At 38.6% G+C, this 25,284-nt stretch overlaps 1 protein-coding gene and 1 non-coding gene across 3 annotated transcripts in view; both read right to left on the reverse strand.

The window, feature by feature from the left end:
• POLR3B (RNA polymerase III subunit B) overlaps nucleotides 1-25,284 on the reverse strand; it is a 113,642-nt gene that overhangs the window by 32,431 nt on the left and 55,927 nt on the right. For both annotated transcript variants that reach the window (XM_060113129.1, XM_060113130.1), the window contains exons 15-22: nucleotides 24,162-24,324; nucleotides 22,735-22,888; nucleotides 19,713-19,787; nucleotides 19,023-19,121; nucleotides 13,855-13,982; nucleotides 5,563-5,772; nucleotides 3,037-3,195; nucleotides 1,420-1,537 (exon numbers count right to left, since the gene is read on the reverse strand). In XM_060113129.1, coding sequence (XP_059969112.1) covers nucleotides 1,420-1,537; nucleotides 3,037-3,195; nucleotides 5,563-5,772; nucleotides 13,855-13,982; nucleotides 19,023-19,121; nucleotides 19,713-19,787; nucleotides 22,735-22,888; nucleotides 24,162-24,324 — 1,106 coding nt within the window. The remainder of the gene's footprint in view (nucleotides 1-1,419; nucleotides 1,538-3,036; nucleotides 3,196-5,562; nucleotides 5,773-13,854; nucleotides 13,983-19,022; nucleotides 19,122-19,712; nucleotides 19,788-22,734; nucleotides 22,889-24,161; nucleotides 24,325-25,284) is intronic.
• On the reverse strand, nucleotides 15,972-16,078 carry LOC132499690 (U6 spliceosomal RNA). The gene has a single exon (XR_009533919.1). It is a non-coding gene; the product is annotated as a U6 spliceosomal RNA (small nuclear RNA).

Genomic DNA, 25,284 nt, shown 5'->3' on the forward strand with positions numbered 1-25,284 from the left:
ACCTATCACAGAATATTTTGACATTCCCATTTTGGGCTCTGAAAAAATGACTTTCATTTTTCAATAACAAATTCAAATGTGACAATTTCCCTTGTACAGTCCTAGTTTAAAATGGCTAACATTTATTATGAGGCAAGCATAATGCAGTTTAATCTTCACCACACACACTATTCACACATTGTTATTCCTTTACAGGAAATAAGGAATAAGGAAAACTTATAGGAAAACCGATGCTAAGAGAGGTTAAGCACTTGTCCAGGACACGTGCCTCATACAAAGCAGACCTGGGATTTTGAGCTGGAACCTGTTACTCAACTCCAAATTATTAACCACTTTTTAAATATTACTTTTATCTACTCAGCTCTCCCATTGTGAATTTTTTTCACACACTTCACCTCTTATCTGTTTTTCATACCATTATTCAGAGTCTACTCTGTGTCAGATCCTTGTAGGCTCTGGACATACAAAGATTAAGTAGACATGGTTCCTGCCCCAAAGAAACACACAGCCAATAAAGGAAGAGAGAAAGGTAAGTGCAAGAAGGTTATCAGTGGTATGGGGAAGAGGAAAGGCCCGAGGGAGATGACAGTCAGTCCTACCAGGGGCTGGGGATGACAGTGGTAGCAGTGGGGGCAGGCTATCAAGGACTGCTTCCCAGAGGAGGGGACCCTAGAGCTGAGTCCTGACCAGGGGGAATGAAATTCCAGGCAGAGGGAGCAGCATGAGTAAATGCACTGAAGTCAGATGGAACATTTGGAGAATAAGAGACAATTTACTAGAAATATGGGGGCCAATGTGCAAAAGGGTAAGGCTAGAGACATATGCCAAGAGTCATGGACAGTCGTGTATGTATTACTATTTCATTTGGCCTTTATCCTACAGGCAACACTGTCACTGAGAGTTTTACTCAATCTACTCAAGTTTTATTCTAGTTGCTCAATAGAGTAACATGAACAGATGAGTAATTCAGGGGAAAAAGTTACTCTGGCACTAACAGAGAGAGCCTGAGAGATGTGGGGAGGTACAAGGCTGGAGGCGGATAAGTGGTCACCAATAACTACGAGTCCGGCAGGAGAGGAGGGCCAAACTCAGACAGCTACAGCTGTCATCGGTGGATAAGAGAACTGCTAAGGAGACAGAACTTACAGATTTACCGAATTAAGGTTTGTAATGGAAAGGAGTCAGGATGGCAGTGCCACTCACCAAGGGAGGGACCCAGAAGAAGCATGTCTGAGGCTGGGGCAGGCGAGGGGAGAAAGATGGTTTGGATCTGCGTTTGGGGCCCCTGCTGTCCAGGTGCTGGTATGGAGCTGAAACTGGGCAGATGTCTATCTGGGAGTCACCAGCCAAAAGGAGCTAACTTCCAATTTCCCCTACTCCTTCTTTTTAAAAACTTTTCAGTGTATTTCCAATACATACGTGATGGGCACATCTTTGTACTGCGGCTGCTGGGGCACATTACTTCCTTCCAAGGGAATCTGAGTCACTGTGGGCATGGACTTATTTACAAGCACTTGCTTGTTTTCTACTTTCTCACCTAAGAAAGAGAGAAGGGTGTTAGACAAATCACTATCATCTGTGTGGAACGCAAAGACTATTGGTGCATAAAACCATGTGATTAGACTTAGTGCATGAAATCCAGACATGGGAGAAAAGAGTCCACACAGTGAGAACTAGAGCTCAACAGAGCTTGTCTGTAATTTTGCCAGCCCATTTGAAAAACCCATAGATTAAGATCACACTGTGTATAAAATTAAGAAACTCATTTAGGGGACCATATTAATGCGAGAAAATTCATGTCAGTAGGTAGCAATTTAAAATATCTCCTTGAGTGTTAGAACAGGTTTGGGCCACTTACTAGTTATTTCAACCAGTAATAAGTCACGACCAACCTAACCCGGACAATGAGAAAATACAAATATTTCTTTGATTTTCCTGTTATTCTCACCTTTGCTTGGTACTTGTTCATGGTAAGCTCAAAGACCAACTACTACACTACTGTCACTGCACTTATTTTCCCTGCCACAGCACCAGGTTTAAGAGTACAAAGGCAGCAAGAGGGAGGGGAAGCCATGTACCACGTGGCTCGGTGCACCACAGTGGATGCAGCATCACCGCCCAGCACTCACCCCCTGGGCAGCATCCGAGGACAGGGCTGTGTGGACTTCCTCTCCCACCCACCTTTCCAACCCAGCCCCCCTTCTCGCCACCTCCCCGCGGCTCCTGTCGCCTGGTGGCCTCAAGAGCTCTCAATTGGTCCCCTCTATCTTGGCTCCCTTCTACTTTCTTCTCCACACTGCGCCCTGCCCCTCCCCCCATCCCCATAGGCACACTGGCCTTCCTCTGGGTCCTTTAGTGAGCGAGCTGCAGGATACCTGCACAAGCCCGTCCCCCGCCTAGACACCCCCCCACCCCCGCTTCCGCTTCACTGGTTAACTCCACTTATCCTGCAGCTGCCAGTCACCTCCCCGGGGAAGGCTACCTCGACCTTCCTGACTAGGTCAAAGACTCTTGCCATAAAATGGCCTCATAGCTCCTTATATGATTCCTTAACCTGGTTGTAATTTGACCTAAGTTTGTGTGCGATCTTTTGATCAACTTTAGTCTCCCACACTAGCCTACAAGGCTCATCGGGGCAGGTTTGTAAGTACAACACAGGTTTGTAAGTACAACAGAGTCACAATTTTTAGTGGAAGAGGATTCTGAAGTCAGTCTGTAAGCTAAATGCACAAATGACGAAATACTGGTGTAGATGCAGGGACACGACCTTATTCTAAATATTTCCTTAAAGTGGCTTTATTCAAAATAATAAGTAGAAAAGTATAACTAGAATAGATTGCTGTTATGTAAAAACGTATGCACAGAAAAACAGACTGGAAGGAAATTCATCAAAAGTGACCACACTGTTTGAGTTAGGATAGGGTTTTACAGGTTGCTATTTTTTTCTGCCCTGTATACCAAACATTTAGAAATACTGTTGAATAACTTTCATAATTTAAAAATGTATACATTAAAAAAATTTTTAAAGGCTTTTACCTGGAGAACAAATACCATCTGCATCTAAAATTTCATGTCGCCAGATGGGTTTCCTTGTAGCAGCATCCAACATCGGCCCCATCACTTTATCAAAAGTCTGATTGGTATATCGTTTCAAAGTACATTTAGCATTTTTATATACAAGGCAACGCCCAAAGCCTAAAATGAAACCAAAATGGGTCAGAACCACAAGTAATATGAAACTACGAGAGGTCAAGATTTGTGTTATTCAACAACCCACCACACTCTACCTCCCTTCCCCGCCAAAAAAACACCCCAAAACTGCTCTACATTTAGATAATCTGAGACTGGCCAAACCATGTAACAATCTGGTAACTTGAAGAACTGGCTCAGGATCTTTACGTACTAACCATATTAACACTAGAATCTCTACAACCATTTTCCAGCATGGAATATACCTTGTCAGGTTGGAGGAAAGTGAGAGAAACCTAAGAATGTCACTGGGATTCTTTGAGAGCATAGAGCCATAGCACATGAAAACTGGAAAGGGCCTTAGAGATCACCTGGCTTAACCCCTCTATCCTACAGGTGCTATGAGTGAGTAGCAGAGAAATTAAGTGGCCAAGGTCACCCAGCAAGGTGGTGGCTGAGTTGAGACAGACCGAGTTCACTGATCAGCCAGCATTCTTCTCATACATCATTTTGGTGCATAACTTCTGCTAACCTTCTCTGGAAGGTTTTCCTTTTGCTGATTTTGGCATTTAGAGGAAGTCCCAAACGAGCAAACAAAAACATTAATTTTTCTCCAGAGAGGAGAGAGAATAAAAAGGAGCAATCAAATAATTTTTATGGGAGAGACAGTTCACCGCTGCCCTGAAGATTAGAGTTTACTTTGATTACATTTTTAGACCACATTTATCTAGTGGATGAGGGGAAAGTTCTAGGACCAATTAACAATCTAAACATTAAGAAAAGTAAGCAAAATGAACAGAAGAAAACCTTTAGAGGGAGCAAAAAACTCAACCACTGAATCCCACAAAAAGATTCGTCAGTTGTTCAAAAGAGCTGCCAATCCTGCACTAAATAACATTTCCTAACATGCTATGGCTGTATTTCTTTTTTCCCCTTTGGCCAAACAGTTGTTTTAAACTGGATTCTCCCTCTAGTCTCCTGAGGATATACTGAGCCATGTCAGAGTTCACTTAAACAGGAAAAAGTCTCCAGATTAAATGCCAGCTATTACTGAAGAAATAAATGCATGGCTATAAAATCCTTTGCTTATGATTCTCCACCAAAAGCAGAACTCTTTCAAGAAATCTAAGAATGTGAGTCAGAAAATCCATCAGGGAAGAGTGGATTTCTAAATAAAATCTCAGTGCTCTAATGTAATTTTTTAAATATGAAGGTGACCATGTGATGAAACAACACATTTCTACAACTGGATAGTAGATGAAGATATTTGTGTGTCTTCGAGAAAGGTCTTTGTCATTATGGCTCCTGGTAAATTGTGTATGGCCATGATAAACTCGGCTCAGAGAGCCAGCTGCTTTGGAAACATTACATGATCTTGAAATTTCATACAATGGCCATTAACTGCAACGTGCTGGAGTGCTGTGTGAATCTGAACTGCATGAAATCAGAAGCGTTTTCTTCTAAGTGTAAATGGACATTTTATTTACAGGTGGGAGCTTAAAAGCAAGAGGACAGTAAACTCAGATCATTAAATTGTGTTGTGGAGTTTCTGACAGATATCACAAAGTCTTCAGATTTCCACATAAATGTAACCAGTTAATCAGAAAGGAAAACACCTAGTTTTAAAGCATGGCTGTTGTCATTTGGAGGAAAAAAAGAGGCATAAATTAAGTGCAGCCAACATTAATGCCAAAGACACATGTCTAGGAGTACTATTATGGCTGCCTAGCAACTAGGAAGAGTGAAGGGGAAGGCAGAGTGGGTACGCAGGGAGGAAGGAGAGAAACAGACGATGAAGACAGAAGTCAGACCGAGGATCAGGTGATGGCTAACAAACCACCAAGTGGGGACCTGCAAAAGTAAACTGTCAAAACTGGGGAAGAAAAACGTAAAAACAATGAGCCAGGGTTTGTGTATGTGTACTTTTATCATTTTGCTAACAGAAAGGTACAGCATTATAGGGTTGAGATATACAATTAAAAAAATAGCCTTTTACATACAAATATTGCTACTGGCCTCTCAAACAGGTTTGTTGTTGAATATATAACTATTTTCAAAAAACATATTTCACTTATTGTAATTCCTGCTAGGAAATAAACGTTCTTACACATTTTCTGTTGAATTGTCTCGTCAGCAATAAATTAAAGGAAAAAAAAAGATTCCTTATTAATATTTAACTAATACCTCTATATAATATTCATTTAAAAAATGTTAACACCAAAACATCACCACCTCCTGTTTGTATATTATAAAATTCAAATCACTTGAAACTGACATTACCATTTTGACATCAAGTAACTTTCATATTGATCATGCCTGTATCTAAATCTGCACAAAGCACCTTTGGTGTTAGAGCTTTGAAAATTCACTTACCTCTGTCCAAGGAAGCCTTGTTTAAAACAAGAGCATCTTCTATATCATAGCCACTATAACTCATCACAGCAACTGTCGCATTCTGTCCAGCTGGCAGTTTCTCAAATTCTATCAACTCGATAGTCTTTGTTTTAACCATGGGTTTTTGTGGATATGCCAGGAGATACATGAGAGTATCAATTCTGTTCCGCTGGTTGTATCCAATGGTACCTTCATTGATATTGGAGAAAATGAAATGCAACTTTCTATTATATCAAATAATTAGGTACAAATGAATACAGAGATAAACACATTAATTTTACTAATTAAAATGAAGAAAATCTTCAGGTCAAATATTTAAAGAGCAATACTCTCATAGTGATTAACAACTTTTAAAAACAATTTTTCTCAGTTATGTTAAAAATCCTACAAAGAAGAAAAATCACATTCAAGGTGTACTAATCTAAATAATTTCAACTTTTTGGATTTATAAAATTGATCCCATTTGAAGAGTTTTAGTCTCCACTGGTTAATTTCACATGTAAGTCAACAATTCTGTATTTGGTTCTCCTATGTTCCAGGCACATTTCCAGTTGCAATTGGAGAACACCCCCCAGTGCTGAGAGGCAAAAAGCTTACACAGTAGGACAAACAGATACATTTCATCAAAAGAAATCAACAATTACAAACGTTCTAAATGAAAAGAAAGCAGGAAAAAAGGGAGGGAACAGGATGAAGAGGAGAGTGAAAGCAGAGAAGAGTAGACTTATCGATTTGCTTAACTATTCATTTATTAAGCAGTTAATAAACACCTACTCTGTGCCCAGCATTGGAGGTAAAATGGGGAAAGGCGGGGTCCCTTCCCCTAGGGAATCCAGGGCCCTGTCCAATCAGTGATAGGCTTTTCTCTCCTTAGCAATCAGCCTTTCCACCTGATTGGACCTTGGAGGGGTATCACTGTCATCTGAAAGTGAAACCAGAATGTTACCTACCCTTCTCCTTTTTCCTCATTGGGGTGCATTAGGGTTCAAAGACCTGCCTGAAAAAAGGCTTTCAGTCTCCTGGGCTTGTGAACACACAATCACTCCTACTCAGAGACCTTAAAAACCAGGAAACTCATGTTTGTCCTACTGTTGAGCTTGAGTGTGGGCTTCTCCCAGGTATCTCTTCTTTCCTGCCCTGAGTGGCGCATCTACAACCCTCACCCACCCCAAGACGTTAACGTGCCATTTAATGGAGTTAAGCTTTAATGTGAGCAGATACCAAAACCCAGTATTTATTTTCTTTACCTTTTTCTCTTATGTCATTAAATCAATGGTGATTTCAATTCAGGGATGAAAATAACCTATTCAGGCAGCAAAAATGGTATGGTACAATACTCCTTGACGATTACTATTGAAAGAAATAATGAAATCTGTAGGGCTCTAAAGAAACGAGCACCTGGTACAGTGCTGGGCTCACTACCGATGCCCAATAAATGTCAAGTAAATGAAATTATGAGAATACATATTTGTGCTTAAATCTCTAGAAAATTTATCAAGTGTCAGCTGAAAAACAACAGCTAAACTGAACCTCATCAAATTTTTGTCAAGTTTACAGTATAAATTGCCAATCAATGTTATTTTAGTGCCAACTAATAAACTGGGCAGGATACCTGTTAATAGATCACTTCCTGTTTTAGAAAGAAAACTGTTGCTGCTTGGATTGTTCACTAAGTTGGTTCTTTTACATGAAATCATTTCAAATTTATGTTGAGATTTCAGCTCCAATGAGACAAGGATTCAGGCAATGTCCCACTAGGCTGCCAAACATGTCTTCTGAAACCTGAGATGAGCATTATTATGCAGCAGGGAACATAGCCGCCTACACCTCTAAACAATGGTGAAAGAGATGGGATCCTGCTATAAATTGTGCTACCAGGCCCAGAACATAATTCTTGGGCACTGCAACTGACCATCAAATAGATGAACAGCAAAATGGTTTAGCAAAAGTTTGGTGCTTATGATCTCATCAGAAATTTTTCTTTAAAGACTTTTTAAAGAAGTTGTAGGCGTATACATATATACACACCTTTAGCAGCACTGACAACGGGTGTGTAGGTTAAAACATGATTTATAAACTACGACTTCTAAATTATAAAACTTCCAAATGCCACCACACACCACAATTTTTATAAAAATTATGAATGACTTGTTATTTTTACCAATAAGCAAGCTTTTTTTGAGAAAATGTCATGTAGAAATTACATTATAACACTAGCCTGCGGTGAAGCACATGCTCAAACTGGGATGCCTCTATTAGTATTTTCAGCTTTCTTAAGGGCACTGCGTACATATAATAACTAACACAACAAGAATATATCTATAAGCTGAATTCTCCTTCTACTGTCCCATTTTGGTATAACTATAATCTCCAATGATTTCATTTTCTTACTACCCAGGACATAATCTTTCCTATAAAGTCTTATTTTCCTGATCAAAACTTTCTTAAGGAGTCACAAGTTGGCATAACAAGGTATGTAAATGTACGTTAAAACAGTGAAGAAGCTTATTATTTTAAAGTGAGATGAAAAAAAGTAAGGATGCACATAGTTGAGAAAATGTATACTGAGAAACATAAAATGAAGTTTTATACATTTAACTATTTTTTCCATCCTCCTTTGCCCAATTTCTTTTTATTTAATCAATATTATTGAATTACAATAAATTTCACCCATTTAAAGTGTACAAGTTGATAAGCTCTGACAGATATATGCATCTGTGAAACCACCAGAGTCAAGATCCAGAACATTTCCAATACTCCCAAAAGGTCCCTCCCTCTGTCCCTGGCCCCAGGCAACCAAGGATCTGTTTATCAGTATAGATCAATTTGCATTTTCTAGAATTTTATATAAATGGAATCATACAGTATGTACACTCTTGTGCTGCTTCTTTCATGTAGCATGATTCTGGGATGCATCCACATGGCTGTGTGTAACAGAGTTCATTCCTTTTTATTGCTAAGTAGTATTCCATCATATGAATATACGTTTTGTTTATCCATTCAACTGTTGATGGGTATTTGGGATGTTTCCCGTTTGGGGCTACTGTGAACAAAGTTGCTATGAACATTCAAGCACAAGTCTTTGTATATTCATTTCTCTTGAATAAATACATAGGAGTGACGCTTCTGCGTTGTTTGCTGAGGGTATGGTTAACTTTCAGAAACAACTTAAGAATTTCCCAAAGTGATTTTACTGTTTCACATTTTCATCAGTGTGTGAGCATTCTGGCTGCTCCACATCCTTACAAACACTTAGAACGTCAGTCTTTTTCATTTGAGTCGTTCTAATGAGTGTGCAGTCATATCTCACAGAAATTTACATTTACCTGATGACTAATAACGTTGAACATATTTTCATAAGCTTATTGGTTATTCCTTTGTGAAGTGTCTGAGTTTTTTTTTTCCGTTTTACTTGGGTTGTCTTATTATTGAAGAGTTCTTTGTATATACACTGGATACAAATCCTCTACCAGATATATGTATTGCAAATACCTTCTCCCATTCTGTGGCTTAACGGTGTCTTTCATATACTGAACAGTATCTTTCAAAGAGAAAAAGTTTAATTTTGAGAAAGTCCAATTTATTAATTTTTTCCTTTTTTATAGTTTGTGCTTTTTGTGTTCTATCTAAGAAATATTAGGTGATTTGAGTGCACAAGGATTTTTGCTTAAGTTTCCTTCTATAAGTTTTACAGTTTTAGCTCTTACATTTAGGGCTGTGATTCATTCTGTATTAACTTTTTGTATGGTATGAGGTAGAAGCTCATGTTCCTTTTTTTCTATATAGATACTGAGACATTTTATTTTGTTGAAAAGATTTTCCTTTCCTCTAAATTGCCCTGATATATTCATCAAAAATCAATTGTCCATAAATGTGTGGGTCTATTTCTGGATTCTGTGCCATTGATCTATATGTCTACCCTTATGTCAGTATCATTACTGTGGTTTTAGGGTAAGTCTAAATACCAGGTTGTATGTCTTCCAACTTAGTTCTTCATTTCAAAGATTGTTTTCAAAAATCTGCATCTGATTTCTTAACAATTTTAATGTGCTCAGAGATTTATTCGTTGTTGAAACATTTATTAAGTACCTACTAAACTGGCACTAGGCTAGGCCCAAGGGATATAGTAATAAACAAGACATAGTCCCTGTCCTCAAGGAACTTATAGTCTATGGTCTAGCAGGGAAGGTACCTTCATCATGATCCACAGCGAACTGGAAAAAGTGAGGAAAGAAGTTAGTTTCAGTGGAGAAAAATTTTAGTAAGTTTTATAAATGTCATGGTATAAAAGATATAATGTAACTACTTATAAGTTTCTCAACCAAACTGGAAATCAGTTTCCTTGTCAGAAACAAAAAAGGTATGTATTATAGTTGACAGGATTATTAAGATGATTTAAAAGAAATGTACGTAAATCAGTTGGGTATTCACTAAGTGGAAGCATTCATTATGACTAATATTAACAATATTAGTAATGAAAATATACACCCATCACCCTGCAATACCACCCGTTCTACCTCCAACTCTAACCCGACATACGGAACTTCAATTTTACCTCAATTTTAAGTGCTCACTATTAACATTCTAGTCTCAGGAACTTTCACATAAGCTTACATCTAAAATAGTTACAATGATCTTATTTTTTTTTAACCAACAGAATTCTAAAAAAGAATTGCCAGGGATAATTTGGTCAAGACACCTTTTCATTTTGTATCCCCAAATGGATAAAAAAATAAATAGTCTAAAAAAAAATTCAGACAGCAAGTGGAAGAAGAGGAGATGTAGAATGAAACAATATTTTATGAGGATCTTTGTATATTGTGTGTTTTTAATACTTTAAAATTCTCCAGCCTATTTCTAGTACATCCCATCCTACTGTAAAGTGGGGGATACAAGAGAAGGAACTACCCACTTAAGAAGAGACTCTATTGAAAACAAAAACCAAAACAGAAGTTGCATTAGCTCCTGACTTTAAAAAAACAAAAAACAAAACAGTCCCAGCAATTTGGAGTTGAAGGAGGAAGGGGTGGTGAGAAGGAGCGGGGGCTGGAGGAGGTATGTGATGCATATTCATTAACCGAGCTGATAGTGACTAAAAGATCCTTTTAAAGAGGAGAAAGTGTTCCACTAGAGGATTGCCAACTAATAAAATGGGCAGGATATGAAAGTGTGACTCATGTGAACTTGGCATCTGGTGCCAGGGAGAGAACATACAATGCAGCCCCATCACACAGCCTTCACTTGCAGCACTGAGTGACCTGGAGACCTTGCCATTTCCACACACGTCTACCTGACTGCTTGCTCTGAACCATGTCACAACAAACAGAGCCATATCCATGGAAGGGAGCTGTTTCCCAGTAGCACAGTAGGACGCTGTGCAGAAACTTGAACTTTATGAATAATTTAAAGAGCCTCAGATTTAAGAAACACCCTCTGCTGGTGTTTCATGTTGCAATCAAGTCAGCCCTCTCTTATGTACAAGGTAAGGCTCTCAGTCTCTGTGGTTTGTGCTGTCTTGGTCTCCTTCGTAGTGACAGAAAATGACTTTCTCTTATTTTTTCACTCTGTTGAATGGGAGGGACTGGTAGTAAAAGGTATATAGTAAACTTCCAGGTTGGTAAGAATATTTAGCAAATTAATTCTGGGATCTTGTCTTTCACTTTCCACATGGACTAACAGATGAACAGCAACCAAAATATTATGTTAGAAAATCCACACAGAATCTCTGAGATGTATATAGTCTTCAGCATGGCTAATATTTAAAATGGGATAGTGTGACTTTTAGTTATCAGCTGTCAAGACAGCAAGGAATTAAAATGACTCCGAGAAGTCCAACTCAAAGAGCCAGGTCTCTGTTCTGGATCTCTGTTCTTCAGACCCGGGTCTCTGTTCTGGGTCTCTCCCTCTGCTGGCCTCTTTCTTTTTGCGACTTTTCCTATAGACCTCACTCAATACTTCCGCAGCTACTACAGTGTCCAAAGAGCAAGGTGGCCTTCTCATGTGCAAACTTTAAATATACTTTAATCTCATGGCTTTTCTTTCCAGTCAGGTGTTTTATAATAACAAACAGTAACAAAGGCTTTTTTTTTTTTATTACTTAAGATATTCAGTGGCTTTTGTCTTCCTAGCGTCAGCAGTCACGTCAGAGGATTGTATCCAAGGAGCTAAATGTGCAGGACCCAGGGTCAGAGCAGCTGAATACACCAACCTCAGAAAACACAGACAATGAATTGCAAATGACACTCAAAACAAAACGAGAAAAAAAACCTTCACACAGAAAACTACAAAAGAACTCTACAGACACTGAATTGGCTTTCTGTACACACTGATCCTGCTTAACTGTGTGTGGTAACTAGCCGAACGTTTCAGATACTCATGGCTACAAAATAAAAGGCTTTTTTTTTTTTTGGTAGGAAGAGGAGTTACAAAAATAAAAATATTATTTCTTTCGTTCAATCACTTCTTTATTTAAAAAAAAAAAAGATTTGCCAAGTGGAGATAGATGCAGCTCTTTCTGTTTCAATCTTCAAACACACTAAAGAGCGGCATTAGCAATGAAGTGATTAGTCTTCCGTTAATTCTGCTGAAAGTTCTACACAAAAGATGTATTGTTTCAGCTGGGATTCACATCATGAAACAAAATGGTTTGGTAAACCCAATAGAAGTGATAGCCCTTTCATGACACACAGGATTCAGTACTGTATATTTCAACTTGTTAGCAAGTCAGAAGCACAAGCGGGAAATCAGCCTACACTGCTGCTGAGTATGAATGGGAAAGGCTAAATTGATGAGCCGCTGTTTAGATTTTCCCACTGGGAATTATTCTGAACTGTCCAGGCATTACATCATTCAGGTAAATGGTAGCAGGACAACATGCTTCTTATGTCTTTGTTGCCAACCAAAGGGCAATATAAAAACTCGAAAGGAAATACATACTCTTTATCCGTAGGAGAAACATAATGACTTAATTGTCAAGCTATGGTCAACTGCAGCTAATTGTAAGTAACTGAGCAGCTAACTGCACTCTGGTTATTACCCAAATGCAATGCAGAAACCTTTTACAGTTTCTTTATGAACCTCCTTGTATCATACTTTAAATCAGAGATGACAAGTCATATTGATATCATAGACATATATGAAAATAAAGCCTACTAAACTTATTAGGATTTAAATGAGTTTTTAAAACATTTCAAAAAAAAGCTTATAAGCAAAACTTTTTTTGCTAGTATCCTCTCTGTATCCTCTTCAAGACAAAACTCAAACTCCCCAACATACGGCATCTCTCCACCACGCTTCTATGTCCATACTACAGCATATACTATACAAAACGACCCACACACTGCTTGCTTACGTTTCCATACCTGTGAGAAATACTCAGTATCTTTCAAGACTCAGTTCAGTTCTAGTCTTCAGAAACAACCCACTCTCTAACCTTAGGTGTTCTTTCTGCTTAGTCCCTTAGATTCTGGCTATCATCTACTACGGCATTTATCAGACTATATTGAATTATTGTTCTATTTGTTGGTCTCTCCTGCTAGACTGTGAACTCACTGAGGGCAGGGCTCTGTGTTATTTTTATATTTTAAGGTTCCAGCCTTAATGACTGGTTTATTATTGATGCTCAATAAATGTTACGGATGATAAATTAATTAATAGATAAATGAATGAAAGGGAAGAAAAATAGAAAGAAGAAAGGAAAATGAACTCAGAAAATGGTGTGACACATACTGAGTGTTTCAGGAGCTATAGGAGCAATTGCGTGGATATAATGGGTTCAATGACTGTCACCCAGACAATTACTAAGTACATTCTAATACACACTGTGCATCTTTATCTCTATTGCCTTTTGCTCTCCTCCCTTAACCTCGAGTTTTCCTGCTCTTTCATCCATCTCTCCTGCTTAACAACTTACATTTATATAGGGCTTTTCTCTTTATATTTACCCCCTTGTAATTCTGTGATAGTTATTATACATCCCTTTGTTTGGTCAAGAGGACAAGTTCAGAGAGGTTTTCTCCATTTTTGTTTAAGTTTTAGACATGACAGGGGCACCTACAAGCACTGCAGAATTCCAGAGACAACCTCCTGAGTTTGGTAACACTCAGGTGTTAGCAACGCCTGACCTGGCCCAACATGCAACACTAGTGAAGTAAGAATAACACAGTATTGTGAAGCAATTATACTCCAATAAAGATCTGTTAAAAAAAAAAAGAATAAAGACATAAGTATTTATCCAAGTATTTAGAACCAAGTTCAAGGAGGAACTCTTACCCATGGCTTGTTTCCCCATGGCACACTGATATGTGTTTCTTGGGGACTGGTTGTGATGAGGGTATGGGATCAGGCCAGCACAAACACCAAGAAGAGTGAAGGGTTCAATCTCCAAGTGGGTGGTATCTCTATCAAGTTAATTAAGAATCAGACATCTTAGGCACCAAGTATTAAAATAAATATCTCTTAAAGGGTATAAAAAATATTACTATCTAGGTCCCTGAGGACTAAACTTAAAATTTAAGTTTACAAAAATACATACAAAAATGTATACATAAAACACATACATTTATATCAATATAATAATAAAACCTCATAACAATAAAATTTGATGCTAGTAAAAATGACAGAAGAAAAACATACTTAAATAAAAATATAACAAAGCAAATTATTTTTTTCAGTGAAACTAAAGAGTGAAACTTTTATTATTTATAGAAATATAAGAGATAGGAGACAATATGGAATGCCTATATAAAAAATAAAACATCATTACATACTAACTAATAATAACTCATTTAAAGAAATTACTATATTAAGCACACAGAAATACAGTATCAAAAATACCTACATGGCACAACAGTGTAAATCAACTGTACTTCAATAAAATGTCTTAAAAATAATTTTTTTTAATATATCTATATGGATGAGTGGCCTGCTTTTCCCCACTTTTCCAACGTATATCAATGAGAAAGTTGTATTACCATTTTAGAGAGAGGAATATATCCCCTTTAAGAATAGTTACTATAGACCTATGGGGACCAATTCTGTAACCACTAGCTAAATGTGGCTATTGAGCACTTGAAAAGTTAGACTAGAATGGCTGAGAAACTGAATTTTTAATTTTACTTAATTTTAATTATCTTACATTTTAAAGCTCAAATTTAAATTGAAATAGCTCAGTTCAGTTATTTAAAACCTTTTAGTTATGTTTGTAACCACTTACATGTATTACTCTACTTTTTCAACTGTAAATGTTATGAAATCAGATCAAGTATTTCCAATGAGGGACTGCCCTGGTGGCGCAGTGGTTAAGAATCCGCCTGCCAATGCAGGGGACACGGGTTCAAGCCCTGGTCGGGGAAGATCCCACATGCCGCGGAGCAACTAAGCCTGTGTGCCACAACTACTGAGCCTGTGCTCTGGAGCCTGCGAGCCACAACTACTGAAGCCCACGCACCGCAATGAAGAGTAGCCCCCGCTCACCGCAACTAGAGAAAGCCCGCACGCAGCAATGAAGACCCAACGCAGCCAAAAATAAATAATAAATAAAATAAATTTTTTTAAAAAAAGTATTTCCAATGAAAATTTGAGCATCCAAATTGAGATGCAGTGTAAGTGCACACCAGATTTTGAAGACTTAGTAGGAAAAAAAGGTAAAATATCTCAATATTTTTATATTGACTACATGTTGATATGATAATCTTTCAAATATATTGGGTTAAATAAAATTATTAAAATTAATTTCATCTGTTTCTTTTTACTTCTGTAATGTGGCTACTGGAAAACTTAAAGTTATATGGTGACTTGCATTATGTTTTTATAGATACGGGACACAAAGTAAGACTTGACCTAGTAGATATTAGAATCTTGGTTACTTTCGTAATATGTTTTTGCAGAAAACTCAGTTTGGGCTAAATGATAAAGCAACTCAGCTATCTGAAGGGGAAAGGGCAGCCAGACTGCCTTTAGGTCCTGCTGAAAGGAACAGATCTCACATCCAGGATCTGTGGTCTCCAATGACCTTCTGTCCCTTCCTCAAGTGTTTCTGAAGCATAACTTTAATCGTAATTTCAACAGTTTACAGTACTTCTTTTTTTATCTCTCAGCCAAATGACCTACCTTTTTTTTTTATTCTTGATAGTCAAGTTGAAATACAAAATAATTGTAACAAATTCCACTGAAATCAACAAATTGAGAGGATCTGATTTACCATAACATCTCTTACATTTGTATTACAATTTAAATATACATTATATATCAACATAATACTTCATAGGTATATAATGAGATGTTCTTATTTACTATTTCATAATTTTCCAAAGAAGATGTTTCTTCTTTTTTATGTGATTGGTGAAATTGAAATAGATTAATAATTATCCGTCTTATGTTCATCTTTTAAAAATATGGAACGCTTCACGAATTTGCACGTCATCCTTGCACAGGGCCCATGCTAATCTTCTCTGAATCGTTCCAATTTTAGTATATGTGCTGCCGAAGCAAGCACTACAGTACTTCTGAAGAGAAGTGATTTCCAAGATAACCCAACACATCATGGAAAATTAGTTGCAATGTACATGGCAAAAGATCTCCCACTTATCCAGCTATCCATCTATTTGCTTTTCATTACACATGTATTGAATTGTGTCCCTCGTTTGGTTAGAGAGGATGCTTTCCATGTAGTTCTTGGTTTGAAGAATATAATTCTGACCTTATGACCTCGCAGAACCTCAATCCTCTCAGTCACTTTAGGCCTTTGTCAGCAGAGAGGGAAGGGGCTCTAGGTTTTGTTTTCTTTGTTTCTGTTTTTTACAGAGAAACAGCTTATAGTGACATTTTATAGCCTAGAATCAAACAGTTTGTTTAAAATGTACTGTTCTGTTTATATATTGCCAATTTGACCAATGCAAATTGGCAATACTACTTTTTCCAATGTAAAGATTGGGGTAAGCTGAAAATGAAGAAGGTAAAGATCGAAGTTTCTTCTCTTTTCATGACAACAACATACATAAGATCATACACTATCCTACTATCTAATAATTATTGAAAGTGCAAACTTTGTGAAAGTCTGGATTCGAATTTTACAAAACAGAGAGGAATATTATTATTCAAAATTATAACCACCCTAAGTTTCTATCCTGAACAGGAAACAGGAGACTTCCTGTTCACTATGCATAAGGGCCTTAAATTTAGCTCAAATTAAGACTAAGTGACCTTTTGCTTGCAATAGTGAAAAAACTGGAAACAGCCTAAATAGTCATCAATAGGGGAACAATTAAATAAGTTATCTATATGTAGTCAGACAATGTAATAAAAAACAATTAAAATTATATATATATATATATATATATATAAAAATATATATATACATACATTAATGTGGAAAAATATCCAGGATTTGATAATGTTAATTACATTAAGTTAAAAAATCAAGACACTGAAAAATAATTGCAAAATGTATGTATGTTTGCCTTCACTTAGAAAAAAATCTAGAAGAGTACATATTAAACCATTTGCACTGGTTACTTCTGGAGGGTGGAGTTTGGCAGGATGGGGAATTACTTTATGCACTTCTACATTTTAACAAATGTCATAAGTATGAATTAATACCAATTTTTTCTTATTTTTAAAATAAATTAATTTGATGTATGGGATAGCATGGTGATTGGGTGATACTGATAGTTATATTCCTTTATGGCAGTGAACAAAAGAGAGAAAAATCCCTGCCTTCATGAAGCTTCTAGTGGCGGGAGATAGACAATACACAGATGCATCAATAAAATACACGTTTTACAGATTTTAAGATTTAAGCACTAGAAAAATAAAGCAGCTAAGAGGGGTGGTCAGAGGAGGGATTTCTACTTTAAATAGGGTGGTCAGGGAAACTCGCTGAGAAGGTGGTACCTGAGTGAAGACCTGGAGGATGTGAAGGAGTGAGCCATGCAGATAGGTGACAGCGTTCCAGGTGGAGGGCACAGCCAGGGCAGAGGGGCTGGGGCAGGAGCATGAAGAAGAGGCCAGTGTGGTTAAAACACAGTGAGAGGGGAGAGGGAGGAGATGACGCTGCAGCCATAGCTTCCTTGTAGGAACCTGAAGGCCTCTGTAAGGACTTCAGAGGGAGATGGAAAGCCACTGGGTGGGGTGGGGCTGGGGGCGTGGTTTGAGAAGAGAAGTGACGAGACCATTCTGATCTATGAAGAACAGACTATATGGGAACAAGTGCAAAACTAGTCAGAAGCCTTTTGCAAGGATCCAGACAAGCAATGGCAGTGGCCTGCAGTAGGGCAGTAGGAGGAGGTGGTGAAAAGAGCTCAGATTCCGGGTATACTTTGAAAGTCCACATGGTATGCTAAGAGATTAGATGTGGGTGTAGAGGGGAAGAGGAGTCAAAGCTGAAACTGAGGTTTCTGGCTTGAATAACCAGGATGGAATCGTTATTTGTGGGGTTACTATATAATTCTCCAGTCAATCTTTAAACGAGGGGTATAAAAATAGTACTTTGAGAGATTCATACCTTTAAGGAATAACAATTCTCCTGAAAAGCATTATTTATTAAATTACAGTAAGAGAAAAATAAAGTAGTATATCTCATCTGGTAGTGGAAAACAGAAAACTACTTTCCTGACTGAAGACATAAATAGTTATCAGGTGGCGGTATTAAACTCCCTAACCATTTAATAGCATAATTGCAAAAATTCTAATTTCAGGTAAGTGGTACCTCAGCCACATGCATCAGACAGCAAGTTATATAAATGTCCTATAATGTATTCCAAATGGATCAAAGATGTTTCTAAAAATATCGCTGTTCTAGAAGAAACACTGTGAACATATCACCATTTCATGTCTATATTGCACATAAGTTTAGAGATATCTTTACAACATACAAGGTAGGGAATTCCTGCATTGACAACAGGAATTCAGACATCCACTGACAAAATCAACCCTGGAACAGATAAATACACCATTATGTAGCCTCATTCATTAGTTTAATTTTGGCAGTAATCGAATATTAAAATCAGAGAAGCAATTCCTTTTAAGAAATGTACAGCGAGTGTAAAATGAAAAGGAAGGATAATTAAATCTAAAGATGATTCGTTAGCAGTTTTGTGATACTCCTGGGATAAACTATGGGTTATGCTTCCTTATAAAACAGTATACTTCTAACAGTTCCTACTAAGAATACACAATAGAATTGAAGATGAAATGAAAAAAGAAGGTAGTGTCTATCATTAGAACAGTTTTTTGTTTTTTTTTTTCCTGTACGCAGGCCTCTCACTGTTGTGGCCTCTCCCATTGCAGTGGCCATGGCTCACGGGCCCAGCCGCTCCGCGGCATGTGGGATCTTCCCGGACCAGGGCACGAACCCATATCCGCTGCATCGGCAGGCGGACTCTCAACCATTGCACCACCAGGGAAGCCCAGAACAGGTTTTAATTATGGTTGTTACTTACTTATTAATCGTATGTTCATAGAGTGCAATGTTACAGTCATTTTCTTCATTCACATCTAGATATTCAACCAGACTCTCATGCAAGAAATCTTCAAAATTCCTGGGAAAATATTGGTGAAATGGATATTGTTAAAAAGCATTTTACTGCAGTATTTTATATGCAACAGTGGAAGATACATGCTTTCATTTAGGCCCAAAGCATCTTTCTCTCCCAAAAAGTATCAATACATTGGGATATTTGAAACACATTATTCTTAGATCATAGAGTTATCACAAATCACCAAAATAGAAACAGTAAAACATCTGTGACTCTTGTCAATCTGGTCCCACTTCTAAAAAATACCTTCTATGACTTAAAAAACCCCATATGATGAGAGACCCACAGTACGTCAGATGTCTACATCAACATATCCTTCTCGCCCTAGAAACACTGAAGAGTGTGCTAATTTACACCAAGACTCTGTAATCCTCATGATCTAAATTGATAAATATTTTACAATGTTCAAGCAAGTTCACATAGAAAAGAACAGGTTTTTAACAGGTTGATATAGCGGGTAGAGAGGAATTAAGAGACTAAAAATGAAAATATGTAATACTTTTCTTAAAAGCTCAGGTCAAATAATATTACTTCTGTTTAGATCATATAAATGAGTATTAAGGAGACTGAGGACTTTTGCTTTTGCCTATTTACCTGTACCCCTGAGCCAGCTCTTCCATATGCTTATTTGTGACTGCAGCCTTCTGTTTCTTAACAATTATATAGGGTCTGGAATAGAAAAACAGAAAAAAAAAACAAAAAACAAAACAGATTTACAGTACTTCAACAAAAGAATTAAATCAGTAAGTGTACTATAGTGAAATGAGGGAAGCGGTAGATATGATCAAACTTATTTCTGGAGTGCTTGAGGACACCAGGTATTTTTTACAAGGTGAGTGCACAGGGGCCTATTTTCTCTTTCTCACATACACATGCACACACATGCGCACACGCACACACCAGCTCATGTGTGCACATATACATGTATGAACACACAGTCCTTTCTCCAAGTATCTTTGGAAATACTTGGTTCTGAATGAGAAAGCAGTATGAAATGATACTCAATAAAGTCTAGAAAAACAAAACAAAACCTTTAATACCTTTAATATCATATTTTTTTAATCATCATATTTTTTTAAATGCATCCATCATACCAAAAGCATCTCCTGATTTCATACTGGGAATATGGAGAGGTCAGCAGGCAGAGAACCATCACCAAGGAAAACAATGGCATTTTGTAGTGAAGGTCTGATGACTACCAGCTGTCTAGAGTGGTTTGCTTTAGGATAAACATCCCTGGGCTACTCTAGCAGGGTACTTAAAGCTACACACAACCAAAGAGTTGGTATGAGTTTGCAGGGAATATAGCTTTTTCACTTTGGGATTTTTAGTGATGTAATGGGCGTAAGGTAGAGAGCTTTGGTCCACACGTTCTGGTAGATTAACCTGTAACTGTCAGTGGTGATCTGCCTCTGAGGGCTTCGCCACCACGAGGAAACACCCGACACAAAGGACGGCACGCGGCACGAAACGTCAAGGGCTGTTGCTATTTGGACAAGCAGCTCTTACAGAGAGGAGCAAGTAACCAGCAGACACTCGTGCGCGCCACCCTCAAGTCCAAATAACTATTTGAGGACTAATGAGCACTTTTAAAGTTAAGAAGAGGAGCTGCACAATGACAAAAGGGGGTACAAGCTGCTGGAAAGTGAACGGGTGAACTCTTCATGGGACTCAACACTGCCTCAAACTCCTGGCTGCCCCTTGGCAGGGAAGCAGAGACCCTGCAGCCTCCCTCATTCGGGGCTGCAGTTTAGCTCAGCTTAAGAGGCTGAGAAGTGATGGCAGAGCAGGGGTAGGAGAGGGAGGGGACCACACTTGGCCACCTCAGTTACCTTTCAGTTTACTCAATGAATTCTACTAATTCTTCCTGCCAGATCTATGTTGTGTCATTATACAATCACTTCTAAAAAAAAAAAGAACTAGTTTTCTTTTAGGCTATGCCATATTATATGGGATGTAATGAAAAAGAAAAATCCTAAAAAAGGGTAAGCTGGAAAATGTCAGTGTTTTCCCCACCCTTAATTGGACCATGTTAATAGCTATAAATAAGCATCCAGTGTTTGCCTGGCACCCTACAAGGCACTTACCAGACCTTATATCAATCCTAGGGAGGCACTGTTATTTACATATTTACAGCTGAGGAAATCAAGGCCCAGAGACTTAAGTAATAAACTCAGAGTCACACAAGTCAGTAAGTGGGACACTAGGATTCAAACACAGGTATAGCATCAGTTAGGGCTCTTTGGTTGCAAAGAATAGGAACCAACTCTGGCAGATTTAAGCAAAGATGGGATTTACTAAAAAAATAAGAAGAAAAATTTAAGGAATTTACCAAAAGGCTAAGAATTTACTAGAAGGATAAGAATCAAAGAAAAAAGGTGCAATGCTCAGCCTCAGAAAGAAAAGGAGCTAGAACAGTCCCAAGGATCCAGAAAGGCAGGGGTAATGAGCAGTCTCTTGTATGCATCGGTGCCAGGATGAATCTGTTCCAACCACTTCTGCCCTTGAGCTATTCTCTTTGGGATTCAAACTCTCTGAAGAGACAGTCTGACTGGCCTGGCTTGGGTCAGCCGCCTGACCTTTGGCTGAGCAGGAGAGAGCACCTGACTGACCGTCCCAAGAAGACTGCCAGTGGGGAAGGGCAATCCTCAAAGGAGAATGAGGAGGGTAACTGGAAGGAAACAAGGATGCCAGACAGACCCAGACACTGGCAGTCCACTCTCCCCGCTGGGCAGACGTCCAAGGTCTTGCCACCACTCTAACCGCTGCCAGCTCACTGACTTGTGCCCTCATACTACCTGAGGTCCACAAAGAAAGACTTTGGTGAATCAAGTGAAGGCCTATGAAACAAGGTGACATCCTCAGCTGAAGTCCCTGACTGTCCCCAAAGGACCAGATACCATGTCATGTTCATCTTCGTAAAGCCACCTCCTACACAGCACCTGTACAAAATAGGCCCTAAATATGTGCGGAATGAATATAAGGCACCTACTTCTCTACCAGATCTAATGTTATGGTATCTCTTCATGCTTCTGTGTTTCTTATTCTTGCTATTCCTTAGCCTTTCTCCTTTCCTCCTTTATCCTTTAAAGCAATCCTACTCATCCTTTAAAGGTCAGTTCATAACAACAGAATATAGTGGGTAAAGTCAGGACTGTTGGAGTCAAATGAATTCTAAGGACTTCTGGGTGAAAAACAGACTCCACCACTATCTGGCTTTGGGTAATTTACTTAGTCTCACTAAACCCCAGTACCTCATTTGTTAAATGAAAATAATAATCCAACCTTATAGCGTTGAATGTAGTTAAAGCCTTACACATAATACATCTATTCAGATAATAAATAATGGCTAGCACTTATTACTCGCAGAGTTGGCTGTTATTACTAATTATTTCTGCCTTTCCCAGCGGACTGAGTTCTCTGAGGGCAGAGACTGACTCCCATTAATCTTTGAATCCCCAGTAGCCAGTATGCATATTCATGAGGTGTTTGCTAAGTGAATTAAATTTATCTTAACAATGAAAGAGGTTAAAGCAGCTTCAAAAATAAAAACAAGTCCATTTCTTTCAAAAGCAAACATAAAGAGATCTTAACAACTCTTTCTAGCCACATCTACCTGCACAGCCTTCCTCCATCAGAGGAAATATAGACACACCGATCTGTCAGATTCGTTGAGATGGAAACAAATTCATTGATATATCCTGCTCTTCGCATCAGTCGAAATGTATTCACCAGCTTCTTGTGGTCTCGAATGACACCCAGGATGTTACCTAAGCAGAAAGAAGTAAGAATATTCGAGACCGAAATAAAAAATAAATCTAATGGGATTCAAAATATCTACTCAATAAAAACAATAAGCAGCACTGAGCAGTCATTTGGAAGTACGTTATTAAGCCTGCAACCAGTCCACAAGGCTGGAGGGAGCAGCAGAGTGGAGTGGTCAAGGGCAGCCCGGCGTGGGGACCGGAGTCCAGGGCCAGGCCTACCACACCCTGGCTGCATAACACTGGTGAAGTCAGCCTCAGTCTCCTCGTCTGTCAGCACCGTGCAGGGACATGAACTCGGGTCCAGACCCCTGGGTCTGAACACTGGCTCTACCACTTCTACAGGGTCGATGTGAGGATTAAATGAGCTGATCTCATGGAAAGCACTTAGAACTGGACATAGCACCTAGTAACTGCTATTTTTAAACCTGTTTTGTTGTCATCACCTGAGAAATGAGGAAAATGGCTTTTGGCTCCCAGGGTTATTGTGAGGATTTAGAGAGGTACTGGGTGAGTACCCAGAGTAAGGACTCACTCAGCGTTAGCTGCCAGAATTCACTGAGCCAGGCAGGCAGCCAACAGCCCTGTTTTCCTTCTCACCAGCCCACGCGGGAAATGGTGAAAGCCTCCCAGAGGAGGAAGAAGGGGGAGAAGAGCATGGGGGCTGAGGCCAGGACGAGCACATGCAGCACACCTGTGAGGGGACAGGCACCCAGGCCACCAAGCCACACCTGCTGCAGCATCTCTGGAGGACTCTGAAGTGGGTGGGAAGGGGTATGAGAGAAGCAACTGGAGCAGAAGCTGAAGGAAAGGGACCCTCTCGCCAGAGGCTGCTGACAATCACTCACTCAGTGGCTGAATACAAGTCGTCTCACTATAAGGGCCCATCTGATTATTTCTGCAGAACGTCTCACATATTTAACTTGAACTTAAAGATACCATATTGAGCCTCATTCCACTGTGGATACGCTGCCAGCTGTCAAAGGGTAGAAAGCAAATGGTCTCTGCACCATTACCCTTTAGCTCTGATAGCTGTATTTTCTCAGAACCTGGATCACTCAGCCAATGGAATAACTGTTTCTGTTACCATTTTTTCTACCTTTCAATTAAAGTCAACCTGGGTCCAGAATTAAAGTATACTCAGGGGGTACAGCTCAGTGGCAGAGAATTTGACTGCAGAATTAAAGTATATTTGTGCTCTATATACATGGATAATAGTCGATTCCCTCCCCCTCCCCACAGACTGTTTTGGATCAACATGTCTCCATAATATACTCACCATTAAGAAAGACAAGAAACACATTTGGGTAAGACAGCTCTTCCCCACATAATAAATTCACATCTTCTACTCCCAGGTTACTGGCTAATTTAACAATGGGTCCATCTTCCATGTCAGTTGTGATGTGCGTCATAAGGGCCAAGTTTTTAACCAAACCACATGCCTAATAAACAAAAGACAGTCATTTCTAAGAATGAACATGAGTAACACAAAGTACAGTTTGTGTCTGAAAATAGCTCACCACTCCACTGGTGACAAGGCAAAGAAGTACAGCCTCGTAGGGAACACTTTGGAGATTCATACAAAGCCTTAAGGATATACCTACCCCTTATTCCAGAGGAATTTATCCTGAACTAGAAAGCAAGGATATAAACGTAGATTTAGCCACAGACATGCTCAGCACAGTACTATTTGAACTGGAAATAATGATGGCATTATAAATGTCCCCTCCCCAAAGAAACCAATTACCTAAATTGCTATTCCCTGACAACAGAACACCACAGTCATTAAGATGACATTGTATAAAAATAGTAAAGGAAAACACTGATAATTGTGAATACATAAAAATATAAAACTGCTGGCCTGAAATGAGAAAGAGTCTGCAAAATAACTGGCCGGTACTCTCCAAGCTTCTTGGTCATAAAAGACAAAGAGTGAAGAACCGCTCCAGATTAAGAGGCTAAGGAGACTCAACAACTGAGAGCAATCCTGGATCAAAAAAAGACAGTGGGGCAACTGGCAAAATCTGAATCAGGTCTACAGATTACAATACTGTTATTAGTGTTAATTTCATAACTAGGGTTATGAAAGTTGATAACTGGGGCTATGAGGTTGATAACTGCTATAGTTACATAAGATGTCACATTTGGGGAATCTAGGTGAAGGATCATGGAAATTCTTTCCACTATTTTTGCAACTTTTTTTGTATGTCTGAAATTATTTCAAAGTAAGAAGGAAATGAAAAAAATATTCTTAAACTTCTATACAACCAGAGGGAAAAAATCTAAAGCAAACATATAAACAAGGACGAAATACGGCAAATTAAGAAAAAAAACAAAAACACTTGAGACACATGTGACATGTAAAGATTACATCTTCAATCTTAGAAACCATCTGCTGTAGT

This window comes from Mesoplodon densirostris, chromosome 11 (assembly GCF_025265405.1).
Source record: "Mesoplodon densirostris isolate mMesDen1 chromosome 11, mMesDen1 primary haplotype, whole genome shotgun sequence".
Lineage (NCBI taxonomy): Eukaryota > Metazoa > Chordata > Mammalia > Artiodactyla > Ziphiidae > Mesoplodon > Mesoplodon densirostris.